The sequence below is a fragment of the Myotis davidii genome, unplaced genomic scaffold, assembly GCF_000327345.1.
Source record: "Myotis davidii unplaced genomic scaffold, ASM32734v1 scaffold48, whole genome shotgun sequence".
Classification (NCBI taxonomy): domain Eukaryota; kingdom Metazoa; phylum Chordata; class Mammalia; order Chiroptera; family Vespertilionidae; genus Myotis; species Myotis davidii.
The window spans coordinates 1,205,343-1,231,417 of NW_006299393.1; the positions used below are offsets into that span (position 1 = coordinate 1,205,343).

The 26,075-nt window shown below is 36.7% G+C and overlaps 1 protein-coding gene across 1 annotated transcript in view; it reads left to right on the plus strand.

Moving 5' to 3' along the window:
- Window positions 1-26,075, plus strand: part of LOC102765075 (target of Nesh-SH3) — a 39,260-nt gene that overhangs the window by 4,479 nt on the left and 8,706 nt on the right. Inside the window, exons 5-19 of the mRNA XM_015571277.1 lie at window positions 10,344-10,409; window positions 12,063-12,137; window positions 12,680-12,754; window positions 13,560-13,619; window positions 14,331-14,402; window positions 15,201-15,275; window positions 18,823-18,864; window positions 19,974-20,021; window positions 20,671-20,751; window positions 21,154-21,201; window positions 22,424-22,498; window positions 23,205-23,252; window positions 24,722-24,781; window positions 25,594-25,728; window positions 26,027-26,059. Coding sequence (XP_015426763.1) covers window positions 12,736-12,754; window positions 13,560-13,619; window positions 14,331-14,402; window positions 15,201-15,275; window positions 18,823-18,864; window positions 19,974-20,021; window positions 20,671-20,751; window positions 21,154-21,201; window positions 22,424-22,498; window positions 23,205-23,252; window positions 24,722-24,781; window positions 25,594-25,728; window positions 26,027-26,059 — 796 coding nt within the window. The 5' untranslated portion in view covers window positions 10,344-10,409; window positions 12,063-12,137; window positions 12,680-12,735. The remainder of the gene's footprint in view (window positions 1-10,343; window positions 10,410-12,062; window positions 12,138-12,679; window positions 12,755-13,559; window positions 13,620-14,330; window positions 14,403-15,200; window positions 15,276-18,822; window positions 18,865-19,973; window positions 20,022-20,670; window positions 20,752-21,153; window positions 21,202-22,423; window positions 22,499-23,204; window positions 23,253-24,721; window positions 24,782-25,593; window positions 25,729-26,026; window positions 26,060-26,075) is intronic.

Here is a 26,075-nt window from a genome sequence, read left to right on the forward strand (position 1 = left end):
TTTTTTTTAAAAAAAAAAGATAGACTGAAATAAAAGTATTGAGTTTCTCATTTTTATCTTTATAGGTTCCTTAATTGATTATCAGTATACTTTATAATAAATGGTAAAGTTATAATTCATTCTTTTACTTAAATAAATCTCATTTTTTTTCTCAGTACAAAAGCAGAATGTTTTTGCATTTGTTTTAAAGATCTGTATTTTAACATCTGGACATCTATTTTGATCTTTGGCTAGAAGATGAACTATGCATTGGCTCACTGAATTTCTAGAGATCTCTTTAGTGCCATGAGGCAGTAACAAAAATAAGAAGCATCGTCCTGGGTCTGATTTAACAGTGTGAATTTAATGTTTCCCTTGCAGGTAGATATTTGCTTCTTTTCCAGCAATGAACTTTCTTTAGTGACAGTTATTGCTATTTATTGAGCACCTTTTATGTGCCAAACGTGGTACTAGGTGCCTGGGAGTGAACTGTATGACTTGGGGCCCAGGGGCCAGTGATAGGACATTGCATGCAGAGTCCAACTTTAAAAAGGCTTTCCAGCTCCTGTGTATCCTCAAGTCAGCTTTGATTTGCTCAGCAAGGAGCAACTGAGCTTACAGGTGGAAATCAGCAAGTCTAGCTGAGTGGGGGGTAGGGCAGATGACTCTCATTCCCCTCATACCATACCTTCTATTTGCCAACAATGAACATTTGAGAGCCTACTATGTATAAGATATTATGACTGAACCCTAAAGTTTATAAGCATACTGTGATATAGAGGGAAGACCACAGGTCTTGGAATTAATAATGGACTTTTTTCCAATTCTGGCTTTCCTGCTAACTGAATACTTTAGATGTTTTACTCTACATTTCTGGGTCTTAGTTTGCTCTTTTATATATTGCGGCAATTGGCTTTTTTTCCTCTAGAATTCTTGTGTTCTACCACTAAAACTGATTAAGGGAGATAGCGTTCCTTTTTTGAAAATTGATTTTTCTCAATTAAAGAGTTTCTCCCTATGTATCTTTTTTTATATCTAGAAGTCAACTGAAGAGGATGGATATTTAGCATATGCTAATTATAAAACCTCAGAAACCACTTAGTGTGATTACCTCCCTGATTTTTATTTTACTTCTTTGTATTTTAATTTTTGTATATCTTCTAGTTGTGGTTTTTGGAGCACGTGTCGTATATTATGTAGTTAGAAGTTGGGTAATAAAGTTATATAACCAACATTTTGTGGAATTTTCCAGTAAAGAGTCCAACAGAGGACTGGTTTGAGAAAGGATGAGAATGAGCCTTCAGATAGATAGATCTTGGTCAAATTATATTTTCTCTGATATCTGCAGTGGTCTCAGATCTTAGCAAAAAATTTAAGGATATATCAAATAAAGTAAGCATGTCTATTATTATAATATCCACTAATTTCCTCATGTGGGAAAACACTTGAAAGTTGGTTAACGTTGTCAGCCAATCCAGAGAAGCCTCAAATTGGATCTTTCTAAGCCATAGTTACTCTAGTCACTGATCCAGAAACTTTACTGCAATTACTTACTGTGGGTGTAAAAGTACGTTTAGCATTCCAGGTCACCTGAGTCCAGGTCCTGAGTAGAGTTTCATACTGTGTTCCATTAGCTATCACACTGTGACTATGGAACAACAATTAGTCTAAGGGCATCTGTGATGGTTTATCTGCAACACTAAGGCAGGCCCGGCCTCACTCCCACATACTTCATGAACATCACATCTCCCAAACCAAACACTTTGGGGGCTCACTGGACTAGATGAACTCTTAGGTCCCTTTCATCTCTTCGCTTCTGTGCTATAGCATAGGAGAAACAGGGTCCCCCACGATCTCCCTTGAGCAGCCTCTAGTTTTTTGATATCTTTGATTATTCAAGAGCAAACTGATCAAAACCTCAAGGGAACCATATGGAGTTTTAATGCATAGGGCATGGATTATATATAAAGCCTGAATTGAACCAAGTATTGGGAGTGGAGAAAATATGTTGGGAAGTGAAGGTTGTAGAGTTCCAAGGAGACAAATATATAGTAGGTGTGATTACAAATCCCATTAAAAGCAGAGTTCTTTTTGCCTTTAATTTCAGAAAAGGAATATTCTGGTTTTGCCCTGTTGGAATATAACTAGTGGCTAATGCAGTTTTATTATTCAGCTGCCTCACTACTGCCAGGGCAATTTTAGGCCACCAGAGAACTTCCAACAGTTGACCGCTAACCTTCTCTTGATGAAGTGTTGGGGCTTGTCATGAGCTGTAACAGCACAGTTGGTAATTATTGCAGGCATGACCAGTAGCCCCAGGAACTCCTAGCCTGCCCTTATAACATTTAATTTGTACATTATGGACCAGCAGCGTTGGCATCACTGGAAGATAGCTGGAAGGCAGAATCTGGGGCTCTGCCCCAGATCTAGTGAGTCAAGATCTGCTCTTAAGAAGATCTCTAAGTGGTCTTACACATTCAAGTTTGAGAAGCACTATCTATGACTGAAGTCTGTAACATTTCACATGGTATAGATAAGAGTCATCAAACGTGGTTAACTGTAGACAAGAGGACTCAAATCAATAGAAGGTTGGTTTCTCAGAGTGGGTGATTCCTATCCTTGCATTTGCTAATGCGCACAATGCTTACATCTAACGCTTATATAGGAGTTCTGTGGCATCTTCCTAACATGTTAAATTTTAAATTAAAATTTATCATATGCATTATTTGTGATTTAAAGAGTTGATATGGTCATGCCACTCTTTTATTGGTTTTAGCCTTTCTTGTTTATTGTGATTGATTTTGTGTGAATTTATACTGAGGGTATCTATTACCTATTTAGTTTCAATGTATAGGATTTTTTATTTTATATTCCAATTACTCACATGAGTTTCAAATGTAATTGTTTGGTGAATTAAGAAGAGAAAGAGGTAGAGATAGTATTTGAATGCTGGTCCATAAAACCATTAATCCAATTTTTAGTTGTTATATCCTTGGAAAAAAATGATATATTTTAACTGGTATTAATGACATTATTATAGCAAAATTAGCATAATTTGTTTTATCTGTTGGGGTACAATGCATCTATATTTACTATATCAATTCCTTTCACCCAAAGACCATCCGGAACATACCTATATTTGAACAAAGTTAGGTTTACTGACTCATTGCAACAATGGAAAATACAGACCATGAGAAACTGTGAACATTTAGTAAGATGGTGTTGGAAAGGACTTATTGTAGGATGTGGTCTTGTGTTGGGTGATTCTGGAGAGGCTCCAAGGAAGTGAAGCTTTGTGGATAGGATGCTGTCAGAAAGTAGAATAATTCTGTGATTGAATATCTCAATAATTAGTTTTTTCTATTTTATACATAACTTTAATTTAACTATACATAGCATAATTTACTTTTAATTTATTTTTATTGTTGAACACTATTACAAATATCCCTATTTCCCCCCACCTCTTTGCCCACCTCCTCCCAGCCCCTACCTCTGTCTTCACCACACTATTGTTCGTGACCATGGGCTATGCATATATGTTTCTAATAATTCTCAATGTGAAGACAAGAAGAATAGAGTGGAGCTAAAGTTGTAGTTGGTAAACAAGCAGCAGTTAGTCATATTAGCCAGACTGTAGGGACCGTCATTTTTGTGTTCATTCATTTGTCTGTGTCCCATACAATTAGAGAGGGCTCTCGTTTTTTGTTTCCATCCATCTTAGTCACTAAGTGGTCTTGTTTGATATTGGTATTCTTTAAAATTGTTGATGTTCAGCAGAAGAATACTAAGCCTAGTCATGAGCGCCAGACCAGCACTGTATGCCAGCATCTGCTTTTCTCTTTATCAACCATTAAACATGATTTATCAATACCATTTGTAAAATTCATTTTGCTTCCACATTTACTAGATTTGTTTTCCACATTTACTTCATATTCTGTATTAAATCATTAGAATGCACAATCTCCAAAGGATTTTTGTATAACTTTTGAATATAAAAAGCTATGTGGAAATCTAAATTGCATACTAAATATTAAAATCCCTGGGTCATTTCAATAGTTTATGACAAGAGTAGTTCAGGGTATTTGGAATGTGGACTATTCCAGGAAACCTGAGAAGTATAGTCATTACGCCTATTTCCCCTAACCTTTCATTAGTGCTGCATTTTGTGATCCCATTATTTGAATTGTATTTTGTATTAAACTTTCTCTAAAGTACATTTATGTAGGATTGATTGTTTTTGAGTCTCTTGACAAATCCAACTCTTCTTAAAGTATAGAAAGGAAATTACAAAAATCTGTTCTACAATTACACGCCAGAATGCCAACTTGTTTAAAAAGTCTGTATTAGAAGAAAGTTGACCACATTTTAGAAATATTTTAGTGCTTGTGATAATCATTCAGAGAAGTCAGTCTCTCTGATGATAAATAGAATTGGTCTGTATTCTATTGGAAGCTGGCCAGTTGACTATGATTTCTGTGCTATTATAGAGTGAGTTCCAGAAAAGCTCTCAGTACTTTCCAACCCCAAACCCACCCACACCCACACCCTACTGAATTGTGCACTGCACATATATGCATGTATTTGTTGCATTACTTCTTCATTGGAATAATATAATTTTGTATATACTTGGCAGTTTTCTATTAAGAGATTCAAAGAGTTGTATTTATACCATCACATTGATCTTTCAGAAGTCCCTGGAAGCAAAGAGAGTTATTTTCTTTTAAGAAGATATGTGAGAGACTTGCCTTTGAATAGGTAGAGGAGCAAAAACTAGATTCTCATTCATTTCTTTCTGAATCTCTACAATGAACCACTCCATGTTAAAAGTGAAATGATGTCAGATAGTTTGCTTTGAAATTTTCACAGAATAGTGCAACAGAGAAAATAAAATATTTTTATTAGAACCACGTGCCTTCTAGATTTTTTAAGAAAGAGCAAGTGGTTTGTAAGGAAAGCTAGCCATTCCCTGAAGTTTATTCTCAATGTGAATGTGACCTCTAATTTGTGAGCTATAGAATGAGACAGAGCTGGGTTAATAACCAGCTCAACTATTTATTATTTAAGTGGTGATAGACAGTAATCTAACCTCTTAGATCCCCATTTTTCCCATTTTTAAAGGGAAATAATATTTTTTTTTCATTGGGTTCTTATGTTTTAGAAATAATGTATAATCACTTCATCTAATTCACAGTACATAAAGGGTACCCTGCTACCATTTTCTTACTACAGCAGACTCTTGCATTGAACGCATCCCCTTCCCATCACTCAAATTTCCTGAATTGCTATAGATGCTTAATAATAATAACAATACATTATTTAATTAATGAAAAGAAGGAAGAGAAAAGAAAAAACACTGTTAAACTTATATACATAAGAGCATATCAAATGATTCTTGGGTCTTCATTTCACCTGTGAAAATTTTTTAAGGAGAATGGAAAGGACGTGTGCTATGGTATTAGGAGAACCTTGCAACCCTGTGGGAATGGCCTGATGTCCTATTAAGCTCACAGTATGGCTGGTAAATTGTTATCCCTTGGCCATTCTGTTCAGTTAGAGTGGCAGCCTGTATCATTCTGTAAACTGGGCTCAGACCCTGCCTAGGCTCGGGGAGTAAAATTGATGACAAGACAATTTTCTGTGGGCATCAGAGTTGAGAGAAGCAGCATAAATGCCAAGTATTGACCATCCCTCAGATGGGATATGAGCATGATTTCTAAAGCCCTGGTATGGTTTGAGGGGGTGGATGGAAATCAACTTTCCGTTTCTAGCTTGATAATGCCATCAGTGTTAAGGCTCCTTAATTTCTTTGATTGTCCTTTTAAGAGACCATCATGTACCAGGAGGGATTTAAAACCCAAATAAAATAATTTTTTTTATATAATCCCAGGGTGATTCAATGAGTTTATTTTCATCTAGAAAATTCTCCTGTCTGTTCTTCCCCCACAGTGTCTAGACAAACTGATTTTCCCCTCTAATTGTGCTGTGACTAAGACAGTGACTTCTTCAGGCAAAACTATTTCCCCTTGGACAATAAATGGTTATCTTTAGGGACTTCCCTTTATAGTTAGAACTGAGGATGGTAGACCTCAGTCTTTTCATTAGACTCCATTAAAGGGAACTACCTTTAAGAGTTTATCACCAATTATTTTCAATGTTTATAAATTGCTATATGCGCTTAAGCTCCATCAATTACTTAAAGACTTGAAAGTTGAACTGGTCAGTGTGCCTTAGGAGTCCTATACTGGATAGAACATTTTGACCCCGGTGGTTTGCTCAGGGTGACTGAAATGAAGTTGAACTCTACGTTTGGATCTTATTGCCCACCTATCAGGTGTTGATTATCATAGATCTGGCCTGCCCAACTGGATTAAGCCCTAGAGAGGAGAAAAAGTAGGAATGAGTGGTGGTGGTGTTGATGCTTCGAGAGCAAGAAAATAGAATGCAAGTGTAGTAGATGGTTTGCAGATTTCCTGTGGCTTCTTAGAGATTTATAACCTCAGCCTTTAACTTTACTTCATGAGCATATCTTTTTTTTGCAGACCATATTTTCACAAATTTCAGGTTTAACTGGAAAGGTATTTTATTTTTCTATGAATTGAAAAAAGCATTATTTATTTATTGAAATGATACTGAGAACTCTGTGTGCTGTGTTTATGTAAATGTTTTTCTCATAAGCTACTTTTTTATAATCCTGTTCTATTTTCCCATTGCATCTTTTTTTTAAAAAATTATTTATTGTTTAAAGTATTACATAATTCTTCTTCCCCCCCCCCATTGACATCTCCCCGGACACCCCCACCCCTCAGCACGTGCACTCACCCACCTACTGTCTGTGTCCATGGGTTATGCTCATATGCATGCATACAAGTCCTTTGGTTGATCTCTTACCTCCTCATCCCCTGCTTTCCCTCATAGATTGTACAGTCTGCTCGATGCTTCTATGACTCTCTATTCTATGACTTTCTATTTTTGTTCATCAGTTTATGTTGTTCATTATATTCCACAAATGAGTGAGATCATGTGGTATTTTCTCTTTCTCTGACTGGTTTATTTCACTTAGCATAATGCTCTCCAGTTTCATCCATGCTGTTGCAAATGGTAAAATTTCCTTCTTTTTTATAGCAGCGTAGTATTCCATTGTGTAGATGTACCACAGTTTTCTAATCCACTCATCTGCTGATGGTCACTTAGGCTGTTTCCAAATCTCAGCTATTGTAAAGTGTGCTTCTATGAACATAGGGGTGCATATATCCCATTGCCTCTTCATGTATGTTTTTATGATTCTATTTCCATGGCAGGGTATGGCCACACAAGCACATGGCACATAATTATGTAGTAGAGAATAAGATTTGTGTGCACATGTATGTGTATCATGGAATAATTAAAGAACCTGTTCATTTATTCTCATTCATCTTTACTAAGAGCATAAGTTACCCAACTGTCACACTCACTGTTACTTGTTTATTGTAATGAGCATCTGTACATTAACTCTGTTTAGTCTCTGCTTTGTACCAGGCTTTGGGGAAATAACCTTGGAGCACATAATGAGCATGACAGTCACAATTTCTATCCTACTGATGACTGTCTTTCACATAGTTATTAATATTCATGCTACTTGAATAAAACAAACTGATAAATTCTTGATAATTGGAAATACCTTGTCAGTGTTGCCATTGTATGTTTCCAGAGCAAGATCATAGCATTTTTATTATGGAATTTTCATCTAATCGGTTTTTTTAATTAAAAATATACAAATAACAAAACACAATTAACAATATGGCTTTAGGAAGTTATGAGCAAATGGTAGTGTTGCTTATCTCATACTATAATATTTTTATCTGAAAAATAGAAGAGTAAAACTTAGCTATCATGATCATAAGTCATTACTGTATTTTGAAAGAAAGTAATATTGCTCATTGTAACATTTGAATTGAACTACTTACTAAACTCACATTAGATTTCTCCTCCAACCCTTGGTCTCATGAATAGGTGAGAGATAGAGCTTAATGCCAGATAGCTGGAGCATTTCATCCACTAAGTAAACATTGGTGGCAAGATATTTGCCTCTAAACAATAATGCATGACAGAACATAGAGTGTCTAAAAAACAGAGGGATTCACCCCTAATTCTTAGCTATTTGTCAGTTTTGTAGCCTTTTAAAAACCTGCAGTGGCTGACCATGCCATGCATTTTGCTCTGGTATAGGAGTACATATATAAGAGTTTTGTAAAGAAAGCAAGAGCAGTTGGTTTTTAGGGACCTTCATTTCAAAGCTATCCTCTCCTCTGACATCTATTACTTCAGAGTAAAAAAAAAAATCTTGTTTAACCCCTGAATGATCTGAGGTGGTGGTGTGCTTCTCAAGGCAGCCCACACAATGTAAAACTTCCACCAAATGGTGTTTGTGTGATTTTAGCACTCCTGTTATTTACTACTCAATTCTCAAAAACTCCAGAAATAGAAATATGAAGAGCCAAGTCTGCTGGCAAAAGTGTTATTTTCATCTTGGAGCATATTTGAGAAAATGTTTGGAAGTAAGAGGTCCCTGACCATTGAGAACTTCCAGACGGAGGCCACTGTTGCCCAGGAATGATGGGAAGGGGCTTCCTCCCAGGGGAGTGCCTTTTGAGAACAAGCCAAAGAAGGTGGCAGCCAGGCTTGGGAACTCCAGACGAGAAGGAAATTGCAAGTATGGAAAAGAAATAGAGAGAGGGTGAATAAGCATCGACCTGTGGGACAAAATTACAGACTGTAAGAAAGGTGGGTCATTGTCACGAGATAAAAGGAAAATGTGGGACCTAGGATAACATAAGGACAGTTGCATATTTCAAAAGTAAAAATATAAATAAGTCAAGCTATTAATTCATAATTTCTTTCCTAGTATGAGAGGGTGAAATACAAGTTGGTCAAGGTTCCTTACTTAATTTAGTGGTAGCTAGAGCTGACTTCGATGGTTCCATGAAATTGGCTTAAAGCAAGACTAAAATCAGCAACTGCCAGCTTTCCTGTCCTTTGAAAGATTCGTTTTTCTTCTCTGACCCTTTAAAGTTGTAGCTACACTTAAGATGTAATGTACTTACGCTCAGACTGTTTGCACATTTTAACTCATAATATTCTGAGTGCTGTTCTTACTGGTTGTTTATTTGTTGTTGTTTTTTAAGATTTTTCAAAGCAATAGACTCACCTTCACAAGCTGAAATGTATCTCCTGCCTCTTTAGTATGTGGTACGATATAAACTGCCCAATCCGAGTATCAGAGTGTGTCACAGGGTCTGGTACTATCTTTCTTACAGCTTCAACTAGGGGAAGCTCAAATCGTTACACTGTCATTGAATTACAAGTAACTCCATGAGAGAATTTTCCCAGGAGCTCCCCCCACCTTTCTAGTTTACTTCTGTACAGCCTGTTTGAAGGGACAAGGAAAGGAAAGGCTACCTCACAATTCAAGCTTCTGTACACCTGTCATTATCGGTGTGACAGCTCTTGGTGCAGAAGAGAGGACATTTGTATTTTGGTCCTGTTTTTGCTTACAGATTCAACTCTTATGTGAACATAAAAGTGACCCTTGCTTTAAAACCAACCTTTGTTTTTAAGACCACCCTGCTTTCTTTATTTCATGTAGAATATAAATGTTATCTTTAAATCCACTTAGATTATAGAGGGGTTCTTGGCTTAATGGAGGAACAGAGAAAGAAGGGTAAAGGGGCAGGAACAACAGTGCAAGGGATAGAGTGCTGCGTCTTAGCACCACTGCTCCTGGCCCTGTGAATGCAGTGAAAAAAATGCTGCACCGGACAATCCCGCATGTGACCACTGGCAGATGTATCCCCATTGTGAATCTCCGTTGCATTGTCTCGGAAATAGAGATAATATCCTTATCTATGAAGTGGGAATAAAGTCTACCTCACCTATTTCTCAAGGGTGTTAAGGCAGTTAAATAAACGTTTATATGAGACAGCGCAGTGCAAATTGTAAAGTGCTGTCCGAATGTTAAGGTAGCATGATGGAAATGTTTACTCAGCAGAAAGACGAAGCAGTAGACTTTGTGCAAAGAGTCTCTATGTGAATGTCGTTTCCTTCTTTGGAAATCTCTCCCATCTGACTTCGTTTACGTTTATACTCTTGGGAGCTCTTTGATTTAGAGCTGGCACCACTTTACTGTAAATATACAGCACTATGCGCACATCAGCCCGGGGCCGGTGTCAGGCTCGCTGCACAGAGACCTCATGTTCCTGTCAAGAGGGGCTACAGGAAGTGTTAGCGACTGCTTACACTGTAGTGACAAGACCATTACTAAAATATGTCGTGAAATCTTTTCAGTCAAAATTAACATTATCTCTTTTGTTTTACCTTTTCCTTTAAAGCAGCTTATGACGTTTTCTCAAGCCCTACAACGTCCGATGAGCCTGAAATATCAGAGCCCCACACAGGTATACCCAACCTCTCAATTCTTTCCTCTGATTCCATGTGTTCTGACAATACTGCACCTAGTTCTCTCTTTAATTTTTGCCGAATGAAATAGTACACTCTCCAGAGCTCTGCAGCAAAAGAAATGGCAATCCGTTTCAGGGAAACGATGCCACCCTCTCCCACTGAGTGATTAGTTGTTTGCATCCACGAGTAAACAGGCTCCCACAAGTGGGAGATGCAGATAGGTTTGCTTGCTACTGAAGCAAAGTAAGGTAATGGTCTATTGCTCAGCATCACTCTAAAAAGGTTTTCGAATCCTGGAGAGTTTTCTCTGGAGCAGTGGTTCTCTAGTGGGGGTGATTTTGCTCTCCTCTATTCCCGGGGGATTTGGAAATGTCTAGAGACATTTGTGTTTGTCACAGCTGGAGGAGGTGCTACTGACACATCCAGTGAGTAGGGGTCAGAGATGCTGCTAAACCCCTACAATGCCAAGAACAGGCCCCTCCTACAGAGAATCACCCAGCCCTAAATGTCAATATTGCTGAGGTGAGAAATCGTGCTATGGAGCACGATCATGCTATTCATTTATCTACTAGAGGCCTGGTGTACAAATTAGTGCGTGGGTGGCGTCCGCTGGCCTGCCTACCGGGTGGGGCCGGCTGGGGGGAGTGGCCACTGGTGGTTGGTCACTGGCCCAGCCCCTGGTCGAACTCCTAGTTGAACTCCTGGTCAAGGGAACAATTTGCATATTAGCCTTTTATTATATAGGATAGACGTTCAGGTGGGTCTAATTTTTGGCATTCACTTACTGATGCAGCTACAGTGAATTTAACTCAGTCCACTAGTTCCTCTTGGCAAGTGTTTACTAAGCACCTACTAAGCTTGGTCCTGCAGAACATTTAAAGTGAATAAGACTGGTCTCTGCCAGGCATGCATATATGTCTGAGACTTTCTCTTTGTGTAGCTTTATCTCAGCATTATTTGTGTCATAAATAAAAGTAATTTTAAACAGCATAAAATTTTTAAAAATGAAATAGAATGCTAAAGATGGGTTTAATTAGTAGTTAAGGAACAGAGAGAAGAAGCCAGCAAAATCTGTTGAAAAGAAGTTGAGTATATGAGACACTGTTTTATCATGTTTTCTGATGTTTAAAATATATATGTTCTTTAAAGTGAGCTCATATTTAAATTCTAATGAACCACTCATTTAAAACTGTTGGTCAGAAATCTCTCAAGTGTTCTTTTTTAAAATTTCTTTATTGATTAAGTTATTACATATGTGTCCTTATCCCCACATTACCGCCCCCTCCCCACTCATGCCCTCATCCATCTGTTGTCTGTGTCCATTGGCCCTGTGTCTGTCCGTTGGTTAGGCCTATATGCTTGCATATAAGTCCTTTGGTTGATCTCTCCCCCTTACCGCTCCCCTCCCCTACCTTGCCTCTGAGGTTTGATGTCTGATCAATGCTTCTCTGTCTCTGGATCTGTTTTTATTCATCAGTTTATGTTGTTCATTATATTCCATAAATGAGTGAGATCATGTGATTGGCCTAAATTCTCAAGTGTTCTTGATACTTTTTTCCTATATGGGGCAAAATTTATTACTCATGAATTTGTATTTTATTCCTTGGGCCTTCTACTGCTTTTGTAAATGTTGACATTTATTCCAACAGCAACAACGGATCCATTTCTGGATTCTGTCCCACCTAAAACTTCTAGAACTCTTGAACAGCCAAGGGCAACACTGGGTAATGTTTTTAACAGAAAAATAGTGCTTTGTTTTCCATCAAAAGAAAAATCCATGTGAATGCCTTCCTTCCAAATGACCATTTCTTTCCATCACATCTAATCATTTATTTCTTTCCTATTTCTGAATATATATACTTTTTCCCCCTATAATGCAGGCATCTCATGTTTCATTTTGGTCTCTTTTTTTCTTTGTACTGTAATAGATGATATTTTTCCATCCCTAAAGGAATGAAAAGTTTTGAAAACTGCATGGATACTTTCATCATCCATATCACCCATCTCATGTGTTTGTGGCCTGTATCACCTCTCTTTCCTGCATTGAGTCTGCCTGGAGTTAGCGACTGAACAATTATCACTCCCACCTTTCCCTGATTTTACATTATTATTTCATTCATCAGCTTTGAAGACTACCTGCATTTTCATCCTTAATCATGTACTTGTAGCATGTGCTTCGTAACACCAGCTGAAAGCATGTGAAAACTCCTAAAATACCTCATTTTAACTGGAACTATTTGGTGGGGTGGGGTGTTTGTATTTTCAGCTCCAAGTGAAACGCCATTTATTCCTCAAAAACTGGAAATCATTACCAGTCCTGAAATGCAACCTACAACACCTGGTAACTAATGACATTTGTATAGTTGTTTACTTTGAAAGAACAGATCAATTCAAAAAAATCAGTCATGTTGCTCCTTTCAGAATATTTTCAGTGGTAAACACGTCTCTTCATTCCCTACCATGACATTGTGTACTAGTAGATATTGTGAAGAATTATTATTTTTGGCTATACTTTCAAATTCTCCAACCAGAAAATAGCAGCAGGATTATAGATGATAATTATTTTAAATATATTCCCTCCTAATTAGTGCATTCAGATACCATGAGGTCAGAGACTTTTTCTCAAAGTAGTCCAAGTATAAAGAGCCCCAAGAGAGCTCTGCAGTCCTGAGCATGATGAAGAAAAATGGGCAAAAGACAGGTAACACAACCTCATTTTAAAATATAAAATTATAGGAATAATGAAGTTCATTATTTCCTGGTGAGGTTAGTAAAATGCTACAGAATTAAAGAAGTCCTGGACTTTCTATTCTCTAAAACCCAAATAGTTTATTTGTGTTTCTCCCCAGCTGTTTGCTAAATCATCTTTTGAGTTCTTAAATTGCACCATCTGTTCTCAAATTCTTCAAAGGTGCTCACTTTGTAGTACAGTTAATTGAAGAGTTCTCACATAGAAAATTAATTCCTTTGGCCCAATCAGCACTTTTATTGAGCACCTGCTGTGAATAAGGCACAGTGCTGGGCATTCAAGGGATACAAGGAAATATAAAGCAGTCCTTGCACTCAAGAAGTTTACAAGTTTACACTTAAACCTGATCCACCCTGAGGAAAATCATTTCTGAAAGCTATTTTAAATCTTCTTTCAGCTCCCCTGCAAACTACACCTAAACGACGCCTCAGGCCCAAACCACCAAGAACCAAGCCTGGTAAACAAATGTCTCTTTAACCTTTCAGGATATTTAATTCCAAAAAGATAATGTCCATCTCCTTGCCATAAAAATAAGTGACATGATTCTGCAGGTTAAAGTTTCTTTACAAAATCTGAAGGTAACTGAAGATAAATAATTAATGATAATGAATAACAAGAGTCAATAATTTCTGATAAACTTTTATTAAGAATTATGTAAGTGATGTTCTTGCATGTGAATTTTGGTATAAACCTAGACACAAGACTTGCTATCACATGGTAGAGTGAGATATATAGTATAATTCTTTTTCTTGGTATGCCATCTCTATTCAAGTATTTATAAGGTGACAGTTCTTGGTTTGGGGTGCCTACTATGCTTTCAGTTTTTCCCCAGGGCAATGGCTGAGATGGGAAGGACATGACCCCAGTTTTCCAATGGCTTATGATCTTATGAAGATAATATATCATAAACAATGAGAGAACAACATAAGATCATATAATCTACCTGTGAGACTAATACTCATGTAGAAGGTCAGAAAAAGAAAGTAAGAGTTGAGGATGCAAGCCTCAAAATCTGTGTAGGATTTGGGCAAAGGATAAAGCAGTGGGGACATACTTTATAAACACTGACTACTAGCTGTGGCAGGATTTTAACATGTCATTCAGTCCCTCTTTGGAGGACATCTTTTTATTGTCTCTAGGATATCATAATATCTCTTTCCATCACCAGAAAGAACCAAAAGTCCTGGAACAACTACTTCTAAACTTTCTATGAGCCCTGAACCTACATGGACCACACTGGGTAATGATATGTCCTTAGTGGGTGTGTTACTTCTTGTCACCATGGGAAATCCAGGGCCCCAGCTTTCATGTCATGTCTCAGTCAGTATTCTAATGGGCTCGTTGCAGCAGTACCGAGTATCTCATGTAGCACATCGACCATGGCTTTCATGGTTTTGGATAGCTGGCCCTATAGTAAGTGGATCTGAATGCAACCTTGTACATCACCCTATGCCTTGGAAAGGTATAAAACCATGCTTCTTTCTCATCTTCTATCCAATCATTGTATCTGAAGTTGGGTCTTACACACAGTTGTTGTTTTTTTCATAAAGCCCTTAATTTCAACTTTAGACTGCATTTGGAAAAATGACTATTATGGTATTAGTAGAATTTCTTTATGCTGCAGACCATAGCATATCTATCAGTAAATATTAATTTTAAAATATATCTTTTTCTGGTGCTTAAAGACTTAGATGTAACTGAGGAATATGAAATAGGAGCACAAAATGATTACACTGATTTTTTTAAAGCATGGATTTAAATCACACTATCTTTGTGTAGTTATGACTACTTAGTAGCAATGCTATTTCTTTAGGTCAAATATACTCTATAAATGTTTTTTCAAACCAGATGAAAATTTATCACTGTATTTCCATTAAATGCTGCTCTTGAAATACTCTTTTAATGGACTATTTCCAAAATCTCCCAAGATGATTGGCTCATTCCACCTAAAGTATAGGTTTTCCTTTGTAGTTTTAGACACTAAAATGTCTAAAAATGGAATTGTTTGTTGATTCTTTTTGCTTCTTTATTTTTCCAGCTCCCAGTAAAACACAATTTATTTCTTTGAAACCTAAAATCCCTCTGAGCCCAGAAGTGACACACATCAAACCTGGTAATTACCCTGATTTTTTTTTTTAATATTCCAACAGTAGGATTGAAAAGTTGTTTTATGCCACTCTTTGGAGCAAGAACTTCTGATTTGTCTTTTGGTGTTTGACACATTTTGCCATGAAAAATGCAAAAATGCAATGAAATGCTCTCATTATAACCAGTGCCTCTGATGTTATCACAGCGCGCTCTGAGGTATGTGGAGGAGCGTTATGTTCATGACCTTCACAGAGAAAACACAGACACAGAATGATGTACATGATTGAGGACTGCCTTGTCTAGGACTATGAAATAGTTTCCAGTACCAATGTTGACTGGAACTCTTATGACACTGAACAATCGCCTTTCAGCTGGAAAGGAAGAGTGTTTCCATCCCCTAAGAACTCTGCCTTATTTGAACTTCTTAGTTTTCAGGCTAAAAAGTGTGTGTCTCCCTGGCTCCATGACATCTTTCTCTCCTGGGGCTGATTTCCGAACACTGACTTGTGTTTACTTCTCAGGAGATATTAAGGGTGTTTTCCTGAAGAAAAGGATGTTTTGCTCTTTTACAGGGAGGGGTTATTCCATAAAATTTAAGACAAAGATAATTCCCTACATAAGGATTGTGGGATATATTAAAGGACCAAATATTCATCACTTTCTATCCAGAACATATACAATAGTTTACATGTTGACTTACATGATTGATATGTTTGGATCTCTGTCACCACTCATCATTTTCATCTAAATTTTAAATCCTTAGCTCTGGGAAGAATATATTTCTCACTGTACTATTCAATGGACTTTTCATTAATTTATGTTTACAAAGCATAGTTATTAAAGCAAGTGATTTTCTGCTTTAGTGAGCAAGCTTTATTTTTTGCAATGAAATGCATAAGGAAGAAAAAGTAACTGCTCAGAAAAAGAATTCTAATGCCCCCCTTTAAAGAGGCAGTGTAGGTCTCAGACTGAAGAAAATTAGGGATTAAGGAAGTATGACCGTGGGGGAGGTCTCCAAATCAGGACATGGAATGATGCATTCTTACTCAGGGAGGCTATTTGGAGAAAGAGGCATAGCTCATGATACCCAAGAGCTGTACAAGTTTAAAATATAAAAACACAGACAGCTATATGCAAGAAGGGTTTCTCCTACATTTATTTTTAAATATGCTTGGAGGACTTTAGATTACGATAGTAACTATTACATTTATGTTATATTTGCATAGAAGACTATTACCAAGCAGACTGTATGAGAAACGTTACTGTATGTTTGGGTCACCAAATTTAAATGAATATTTCTCCAATCTAATTATTTCTGTTATTACAAATTAAAATTTGAAAACATCAAAAAATGCCTCCAAATGTTAATTGTAATTTACACAAGGTAATTTACATTATTAACTTCAGTGGTTTCTAAAAAGTTTTCTGACAGGCAGTACATTAATACAAATAAGAATTGGAGGGTGTGTTCTCATTATTCTAAGGTATTTGAGCAGAGACTTCTTAATTTGACATTTCCTTTTAAAGTGTGGAAAATTATTTGGAAGCTTAATGAGTTTATGTTCCTTTCATTTCTACCTTCTAATCACTTAAGAATAGCCACATTTTTTTCCCTAACAGCAAGTATAGCCACTTCAGAATCTGCCCCAAAATGTATGCCAACTCAAGTTGACATTGAGGCAACACACAACACAGAGTAATGACTGAATGTCTGAAAACTGTTGCTTGTGTTTTAGTTTTTTAAAAGAATTTATTTATTTTTACTTTAGGGCAGGCCACCGTTATAGCTCTGCTGAAAATTTCTGTTTCTAGCCAAGGTTCAGGAGAGCAAATAAACCACGAAAAGCTGTTTGATTTGAGTGATTCATTGCCTTCCCCAGCCCTCTCCTCACTCTCTTTTTTTCCATTTCACTTTCCATGCAGGCTGCTTTTCCTTCAGTTTTCCCTGGTGGTTAAACTAACAAGTAAAAACCACCATTGGTTTTGGCTTGTTTCGTAAGCAGAATCCAGCGCTTTCTTGAAAATCCCAGCCATCTACTCTGTCTCTTCTTGTCTACCTCATCCAATAAGAATTGTTTCTTTCACAGTTAATCTTTGACATTCCACTCTTCAACTTTTAACACTAAAACATGGGAGAGTGCTCCAATTAATTACAGGTGTGGTGGATGGAATTGTACATTGATCTCTTTGCTAGCCACAAATCCATGAGCAAGCTGTATATTTCTTTGTGTTGTGTTGATGTGAGTGGTGTAGTTATTTGCATGCCACTCAGTTTTTTTTATGAAACATTTCTATATCTTTATCTACAACACCTAAATAGTGTTGATAGAGGAACTCATCAGAACATGTATTTGTTTTTTAATAAACACTGACTTTTTTTATATGGAGGTGAATTGGAAGCTTAATTGATAGGAATACATACCTATGTGGTCTGCTCCTGCCAAGAGTTCAAAAATGCAGATTTTTCTTTACAAATTTAAAAGACAGTATTCTTTAATCTTTGTAAAGTCTTGAAAATGCTGTGAGCACCAAATTTTAATTACATTTTCACTCGTTTAGAAGGTACATTTGTAGAAATTAAAACATGAATTACAACCTCGAAGTTTCAGAAGAATTTTTGTTGCTTGCTATTTTCAGATGTGGATCCTTTAAAAATATTTATTATATTTAATGTATTGGTGCTTACTGTTTTTTTTCCTTTTCTCCTGTAGAATCTGAAACATTGAGGCCTCTCTCTCTCTCTCTCTCTCTCTGCCAATTTGAATGACATTGAGGATTTGTTATCTGATAGAATATTTAAATGATACTGTTATTCAATTTTTTTACCATTTCAATGAAATATGAAACTGCCTTTTGACTTCTGCTGATTTACTAACCAAAATGGACTAAATTTTATAAGTGAATCAATTTTTTCACCAGCAATACTGCTAATAAACATGGAGAACATCATATGAGCATTTTGGTTCCTTTTTAGACCATAAGTTTGATTTTTTTTTATATAAAATAATGTCAGATCCAGCCAAGCTGAAAATCATCCAAAACGAACAGAATTCAGACACAGGTACAGGTCTAATGAGTCTGTTCATTCTTCCTTGGACCAACCTGACTGTCCTGCATGGGAGCAATGTGGCCGGTGGACAAGAGCTCCATGCAACCTTTCAGAGCTGCCTGACTTCCCTTTAATGGTATGTATGTAGCTGGTTTTTGAAGGTAAAGTTTTTAGACGAGTATACTCGTCGACGACTGAAAAAAGAACATTTTGTGAAAACGTGTATACACGTTTCTGCCGGGGAAGGGGTTAATGGAGTATCTCCTCAAGCACTAAAAACAGTTTTCAGAATATTGTGTAGTAAATACAATAGCTAAAAATCTACCAAAAAATATAGAAATCTCAATTCTTACTTTTATTGTGGTTTGCGGAGAGGATGTGGTGTTGAGCTTTTCGGTTGTTAAGCCAGGAGAACCTGATTGCTCATCAATGAGAGAATACTTTTTCTACTAAACGGCATTTAGTTTCTGTCTTAGATGGTGCTCTTCAGCATTGCCTTTGATAATACTTGCTTTTATTGCAGCCCCAGAGCCTCTGACTCCAACACCATCACAGTCAACAATAGGTAATGAAGTTTTTGTTAGTTAGTGAAAAAGAATTACGTCTCTTTTTTACAACCTCTATCTTCAATTTTATTCTTAATTCTGGCTTTTTAAAAATTTATTTTGCCATGGCTGGTGTGACTCCGTTGGTTGGGCATCATCCCATGAACCAAGAGGTAAAGAGATCGCTGGTTCAATTACTCGCCCAGATTGTAGGCTTGATCCCTGCTAAGGGGACAGGCAGCCTCACATCAGTGTTTCTCTCTCTCTCTCTCCCTCTCTCTCTCTTCCTCTCCCTCTCCCTTCCTTCTCTCTAAAAATGAATAAAAATATCTTTAAAAAAGAGATTTAAAAAATAAAAAATTATTTCTTCATCATCCTTTAGCTCTTTCTTTCAGCCATTTTTGTCAGAAGATAAACTCTCTGCCTGTGCTCAACAAAGTAGAGGTTCTGGGGTAGCATGAAAGCCGTACTGACTTTGATTTGACACATTCCTTTCATTTTTATTTTACCTGCTTTATTGTCCTTCCTTATATTTGAGGAATGTGCCCTGAGCTGCTTTTAACCTGGTGAGGACCATGGATTTCCTAGGACGTTTTGCTTTCACATTTGGAGGTGTTTTTCTTCCTTTTCGGAACTCCAACATTTGCAGATTTTCTTGAAAGACATTATGGTCTTTCCAGATCTAAATATCCTGATATGTCACTAGGAAATTCATTAAAAGAGAGAAATATAAACACTAACCCTAAGGTTATAGCTTCTTTTTCTTCAGGAGAGCAAAATACTGTGTTCTGCTGGTGCCATCTTAGCCAATTACCCATATTTTCCTTCATAGCACGAATGGTTGGTTACTTTATTGCATTCACATATTCCAAATAAGAATCGTACCTTTTTCTTTCCAATTCTCTTTCCAAACTTAACTCACTGGCTATATTTTTGTTCATTTTGTCTAAAAGCACAGGGTCAATTTAAATAAAAAAGGGAATTTTTATGTGGCTAATATTTTCATCATTTATATTTGTTCAACTTAGTAATTAAAAATTAAACATTTTTAATACTTATTTCATATTAATATTTCATATTAATCATTTTTTCTTTGATCTTGATTCTTTTTTGATGATGTTTCATGCAGCCTTAGAACCTGGAACACTGGAAACCACACCTTCAACAACAACATTAGGTAATACAATTATTGAGTGACCTCTTTTCCTGACTGCTGGTGGCTTTATTAATAGGCTCATATTAATGGATTAATCCATTAATATTCATTTTTGTGTGTGTTTTCTATTCTTACTCCCAGAGAAACATTTTTAATCTATAGTTTTATAAACTATATCTCAATTTTAAAATATACCTTCCCTGAAATAATTTCTGAATTCAAAATACATCTTGCTGATTTGCAGATTTTTTTAATGCTAAGTGCAAAACTTTTTCTTTTGAATCTTAGGCCAAAGAAATTTTAATTGTTATCCCTAGTGGCTTTTTAAACATAACTTTTCTCATGTTCCTATTGAACAAGCACTTTCAAAATTTTTATGAGACTGTTTTCTCTAAGTTATACAGAGTTCTAGGTTTTCCCATCTCAAAATGGATGAACAAGGGATCTCTTGAACAGTGATTGTTTACAAATCTTTGTCCAAAAAAAATGTAATTGAAGATTCATTTAACTGGCCAAAAAAATATAATTAAGGATTCAGTTATTATTCAATGATAGAAAGGTGCAAAACAGAAAGGTACATATCCACAATAAATCGAAGAGTTTAAATGTGCTTCTAAGGTATATGTAAAATTGTTTGTCCTGTATTAACTAGCTAATTTTCTTTCTTCAGCTCCACCAAAGACCAAACGACCAGGTCGTCGCCCCCGCCCTAAATCCACACGTAGTCCAGATGTGCCCAAGTCCAAACCTGGTAAATGTGATGTTGAGGGTTTCAATTAACACAGAAAGTGGAATATGATAGCTTCGGATATGGTAGCTATCTACTACCTATGCTGCTGGACTTTAGGAACAACCGTAGTTGATGTTTATATTTACGTATCTGTACTAACCATCCATATTCATGCCACATGAATATACACATTTATATTTACAGGTACACACAATAGTAAGCTGACTCACTAAGTGTATTATTAAAGTAGGGCACCCTAACATCTTACGGAGGATGCATATTCATGGCAGAGGAGCTGTGTGAGAAGAGGAGGGAAAGGGGAAAATAAAGGGGAGAATCACACCCAAAAAGAGCACACAGGTTAAGTAAAGATTGATGCTGCTTCTTGATATAATTATTCTTTTTGATTTTTCACTTCTGTAGCTCTGCAACCTGCTACGGCACAACCGGAGGTCTGGGTGCCCACAGTCGGTAATTCTGCTCTCCTCCAACTGCTCTCATGTTGTCACTTTTGCTTTTCCTACTCTCCACCAGGCATGACTGCACTCCTGCCAGATCACCACAATTTCATTCCATGCGTCCCCTCAGTGTCCTATCTGGGTCTGAAGAACCCGATGATAGGAGACTTCTAGAAGAATCCTGTGTGCTTGTTTAAGGAAGCTCTGTGGCCTTGGACACAACTTCCTGGTTTTTCACTGACCCTCTGCCTTTCCATCCCATGTGTCCTTGTGGTGAAAAGACCATCTATTCTCCCAGACAGAGGCTTCTGTGCGCATCCTGAACTTGACAAATGGCAAAATTTCATTTCAGTGCCCTCATTACCATTTCATTGATTTACTCATTCAGCTTGTTTGACATTCTTTCTTTTTAAAAACTGCATGAAATAATGGCTTCTTCAGCTTTTTTTGTTTCTTTGGAAAAAAAATTTTGAGTATGTTTTGATAATTAGAAGGACAAATACTATCCTTGGTCTATGATCCAATGTAAACATAGGATGGTCTGTAACTTGAGAACATTATATGTCCCAAGCTGATTTTATTGTTTTTAGTACTAATGCTGTTGATGATAATTATTTCATTGTAAGTTCTCATCATTCACAATAAATCTGTCACTACTTTAATTTAGAAAATTCCAGAAATCAGTAGCCATGTAACATTGTATAGAATTTCAAGTGTTAAAGATTATTTCCCAGGTTTCAAATTTCTACCATATTATTTTTATACTGAAAAAAAATCAATTAAGAAATAGAACTATTATACTTACCACATTTGAAATTACTTATGTAAAAAAGAAGTCTTATTGCAGTTCTCATTATTTTTGCTCAAAGACACATGTTGAGCATTTCCTGGAGTTTTCTCTTTTGGACATATTTCCCATTCTTCCCACAACCTAGGAGCTAATTTTGCTGAATATTCACTGAAATTATTTAGTATATTTGCTCGAGCCTATATGTCCTTAATTCTGACAGTTACAGCCAGGACTATTATGCTAATTTTAATACCTTTTTCTTTAGCATCAGAACCATCCAAAAGACCCTAAACCACACATAGACCAGACGTACCTCAAACCCAGCCGGCTAGCCACTACTTTCAGTGCCTTGATTTATAACTAGGAAAACTTTGTGTCAGTAACATTAATCTTGACATTCACAGCTCTGCTATGACACTAATTATAACACCTTTTTTTCCTTTAGATTCAAAAACACCAAAGCAATTACTTCCTAAACCCCAAACCACAGCAAAACCAGATATGCCATCAACTAAATCCGGTAAACATAAGTTCCAATGCTTTGGTTTAAGCTCTTTCTTTGGGAATGTTGCTGAAACTGCTTACAGTTCGTTATATCACATAAAACATAGAAACCCAAGCACCATGACTTTGTTCATTATTGTCTCAAAGTAGTCACGCTAATGTTGTAAGTGTGAAATGAACAAATCAATGTGTGGGAAATTAGTACATTTTACAACTGATACTGACAGCTGCTGTTTCCTTAAGGAGTTTGTAGGCGTTGTTTTCTGAGTCTGTGTGTGTAACGCATGGGAGCCTGGTTTTCTGTATCTGGACCATTTCTGAAAACGCGGTGAGCAGCCACCGCCAGGCAGCACTTGGGAGGCTGGCACACATGCCCAGGTTTGCGGGCACAGAATCAGAGCTTGGCCTCCTCTCAAATACCTTATTGACATTTTAAACAGCAACTATTTACTAAGCGATTTCCTACCAAATAAGGGGATGTTTATATAACAGTTCTGGAAATTCAACTGTTTTGCAATTGAAAATCTCTCCTAAGATTCCCATGAGTATAAAATTCTAACTTACTAAGAGCATCTCTCGTGAAGCCTGTCAAGAAGACAATTTATATCACTTCTGAATTTATATCAGGTTCTCTAGCCTCTGAATTAAGCATCTCAGCGATCACCTAAAAGTTCAGACTTACTGCTTTTAACATTTTTATCTGTTTGTTTCTTGTGCTGCAGGCTTTGAGCCTGTTACATTGGAGGCTGGAGCTCCTTCCATAACCATAGGTAATGATGGCTGTCTTCCTTCTTGCCAGTGTTTCTCTGAGCTTGCTCCTCTCATCTCTGTCGTTCTCTTGTGTAAACGGTTATTCACCATCTTTTTCATTCATTTCCAACGTTGTTAGGGGCCTTTTTAACATTGGGAGGCCATCTGGCATCTGCTGCTCAGCTGACAACCCCTGATATTACTCTTTCCTGGGTCACCTTCAGAGGCATTCAGATTGCGTCCGGCCCTTGATGCTGTCAGGAGTCACAGGGGCTCCCTCCATCCATCCTTTAAACCAGGACATGTTTGAGATTCCTGTTTTTATGTGTATAATTTATAAATGTGGGAGGGGATCAATGAAAAACTGGTTGGGGTTTGACACAATACAAAATTCTTTCTTTCTCAAAAAATCTCTTGCTTCCTTGATTCCATACTATTCAAACACAGCTTGAATGAATGTCAATATTCTGTTGAAAAATTAAGCTTAGGGTGCTGAATTCCAAACAAAATAAGGACTCCCCTTTTTTGTTTGAAGGCAGTCAGTTTTGAATATGGTGTTCATGCTGTTGTTCTCGCTTTCTCCCTCTCTTCTGTCTGCCATGTTTTCCATTAGTTCAGAAGATGTTCTCAGATGTGGCTTAACCTAACTCAGTGCTATATGTCTTGGATAGTCAATAAAAAGCAATCTTCAGATAATTACTTACAGGGTTTTTAGTGATAAAAATGTTTTAATGTTACATTTAATCTTCTGAATTTATGAAAAATAGAAACTAATTTAAAACTAGGGAGTCAATAAATCTTAATTTCATACCTACGCATAATTTAATCATTACAGAATTCTAGGTATCCTATTTATTCAGACAAAAAATTGAATTATTGCTTTTCAGAATTTTTTCTTAATCATCTCTTCTTCTCACTTGAATAATTATCTCCTAATTATCCATTTGAAATAAATGAATAAATAAGAAACAGTAAGAAAATGTATCACATTTATTCTGGAGGAAGTCAAAAGTTTATCTTTTGTATAACTGCCACAGATCTCTGATAAACAGACTGACTAAGATTTTTAAAAATTCTCCTCACTACCAACAGTCCTCAAAACATATATCAAGAATGATGGTAAAAGAATTTCAGATACAAACAGAGATTTTCATAATACATTTTCAGAGTAATTTAAAATACATATCAGACAACGAATTATCTGATTTTGAGGGGAGGGGGCAAGTTTCCAGTATAGTTGGAATCAGATAATTAAACACACAAAAAAGAACTTTTCATTGGCCTCATAAGGATGCAAAGTGCAAAGAATATGACTATCTTGTAAGATAAATGGATACGAGAGTACAGCCCATTATTGGAGAACAAATACTATTTTTCCAGAGTTCAGAACTGATTTTTAAACATTACAGAGCTAAGAAGACTTATTTTCAAGGTAATTTTTTCCCTGTGTTTCTTAATCTCCATTGCTCATTATATTGCTTTTGGTCAGTTCCTGCCACAGACATTGAATCTGAAAGTCTGAGAACTGAAGCTCCCTGGACAACATTAGGTAATGACCTTCTACGTCTTGAAGCAGGTGCATTTTCTGCTCATTGTCTAGCCTATTCCATTACTATCTTGGTCAGGGGCCTTCCTCTTTCCTAGGATTTTTCTCATCATCCTCTCTTGTCATTCCTCTAGATCCTCGCTTTGTACTGAAGATGTTTAAAACAAGTCACTTGGTTAGAATATAAGCCTGTTTGCAGCTAATGCAAAGCATCTATCTCCCGTTCTATCCATCTTTATTAATACTTTACAGAGCCTGTGATTCTGCCCAGTGCTCGGTGATAAAGCTGAATTTCAAATACAATTCTGCCCCATAAACATCATTTATAACTCAGTGTACATCAACAGAAAGTTGTTATAAAATATGCAGGGCACCTTTGTTGTCTACCAAGGATGTTAGGCAATGAAATGTGCTTTTCCCAATCATGTTTCATGGGGTGTTTGCCTAACTGAAGTATTATCTAAGTAAAGTCCCCCAGAAGCTGGTGAGCTGGGTCCCTCTCTAACCTGACAAGTACCTGCTGCGCTCTGACTTCCCTTGGTCAGGGTCATCATTGAAAATCTGACACCAACAATAACAATAATGGTTTCAGGTTATTCAAATAATGTTATACAGACTTTTTCAAAATAAATGTTAGGAGGCCCCCCCTAAAAGTATTTTTTTGCATATGGATGGCAAAGAAATTTTTTGAAATAAAGAGGAAAATTTCTCAAGACTCAAAGAAATCTAGCAAAATTTTAGAAAACCTAGAGCCATGTATAAACCCTTTTTTAGATTCTGGAGTTATTTGATATTAACCAGTTTCCTTTCTTCAGCTCCAAAAACATCAAAACGACCAAGAACACGTCCTTCACGTCCCAAACCTTCAAAACGTCCCAAACCTTCGAAACCTCCCAAACAACCCAAACATGAAACCACGCCAAGCCCAGAGGCACCTGCGACCGCACTAGGTAAATATATGGCTCCTGGTGCCTGTGGAACCTCCTTGGATATGATTCTGGGATGACAGTTTACATTGCCTCCTAATTACCTTTGTGACCTTTAAGGGTGAAGGCCCTAGCAGACACCTGTGACTTCCTTACAGGACTGGTATCTTCTTGGTACCTGTGTATTTATTTACTTCTCTGACCACTAAATTACATTTTTCTCTGTGATTCTGACAAAGTTCATTTTCAAGAGAATTTGATAACTTTTCTCCTGTGCTTAACGTTTCTTTTTAAAAGTACTTTTGATCATTTCTTGCTACAGACATTGAACCTGTCACTCCTGGGACATCTTTAGGTAACAATTCTTTATT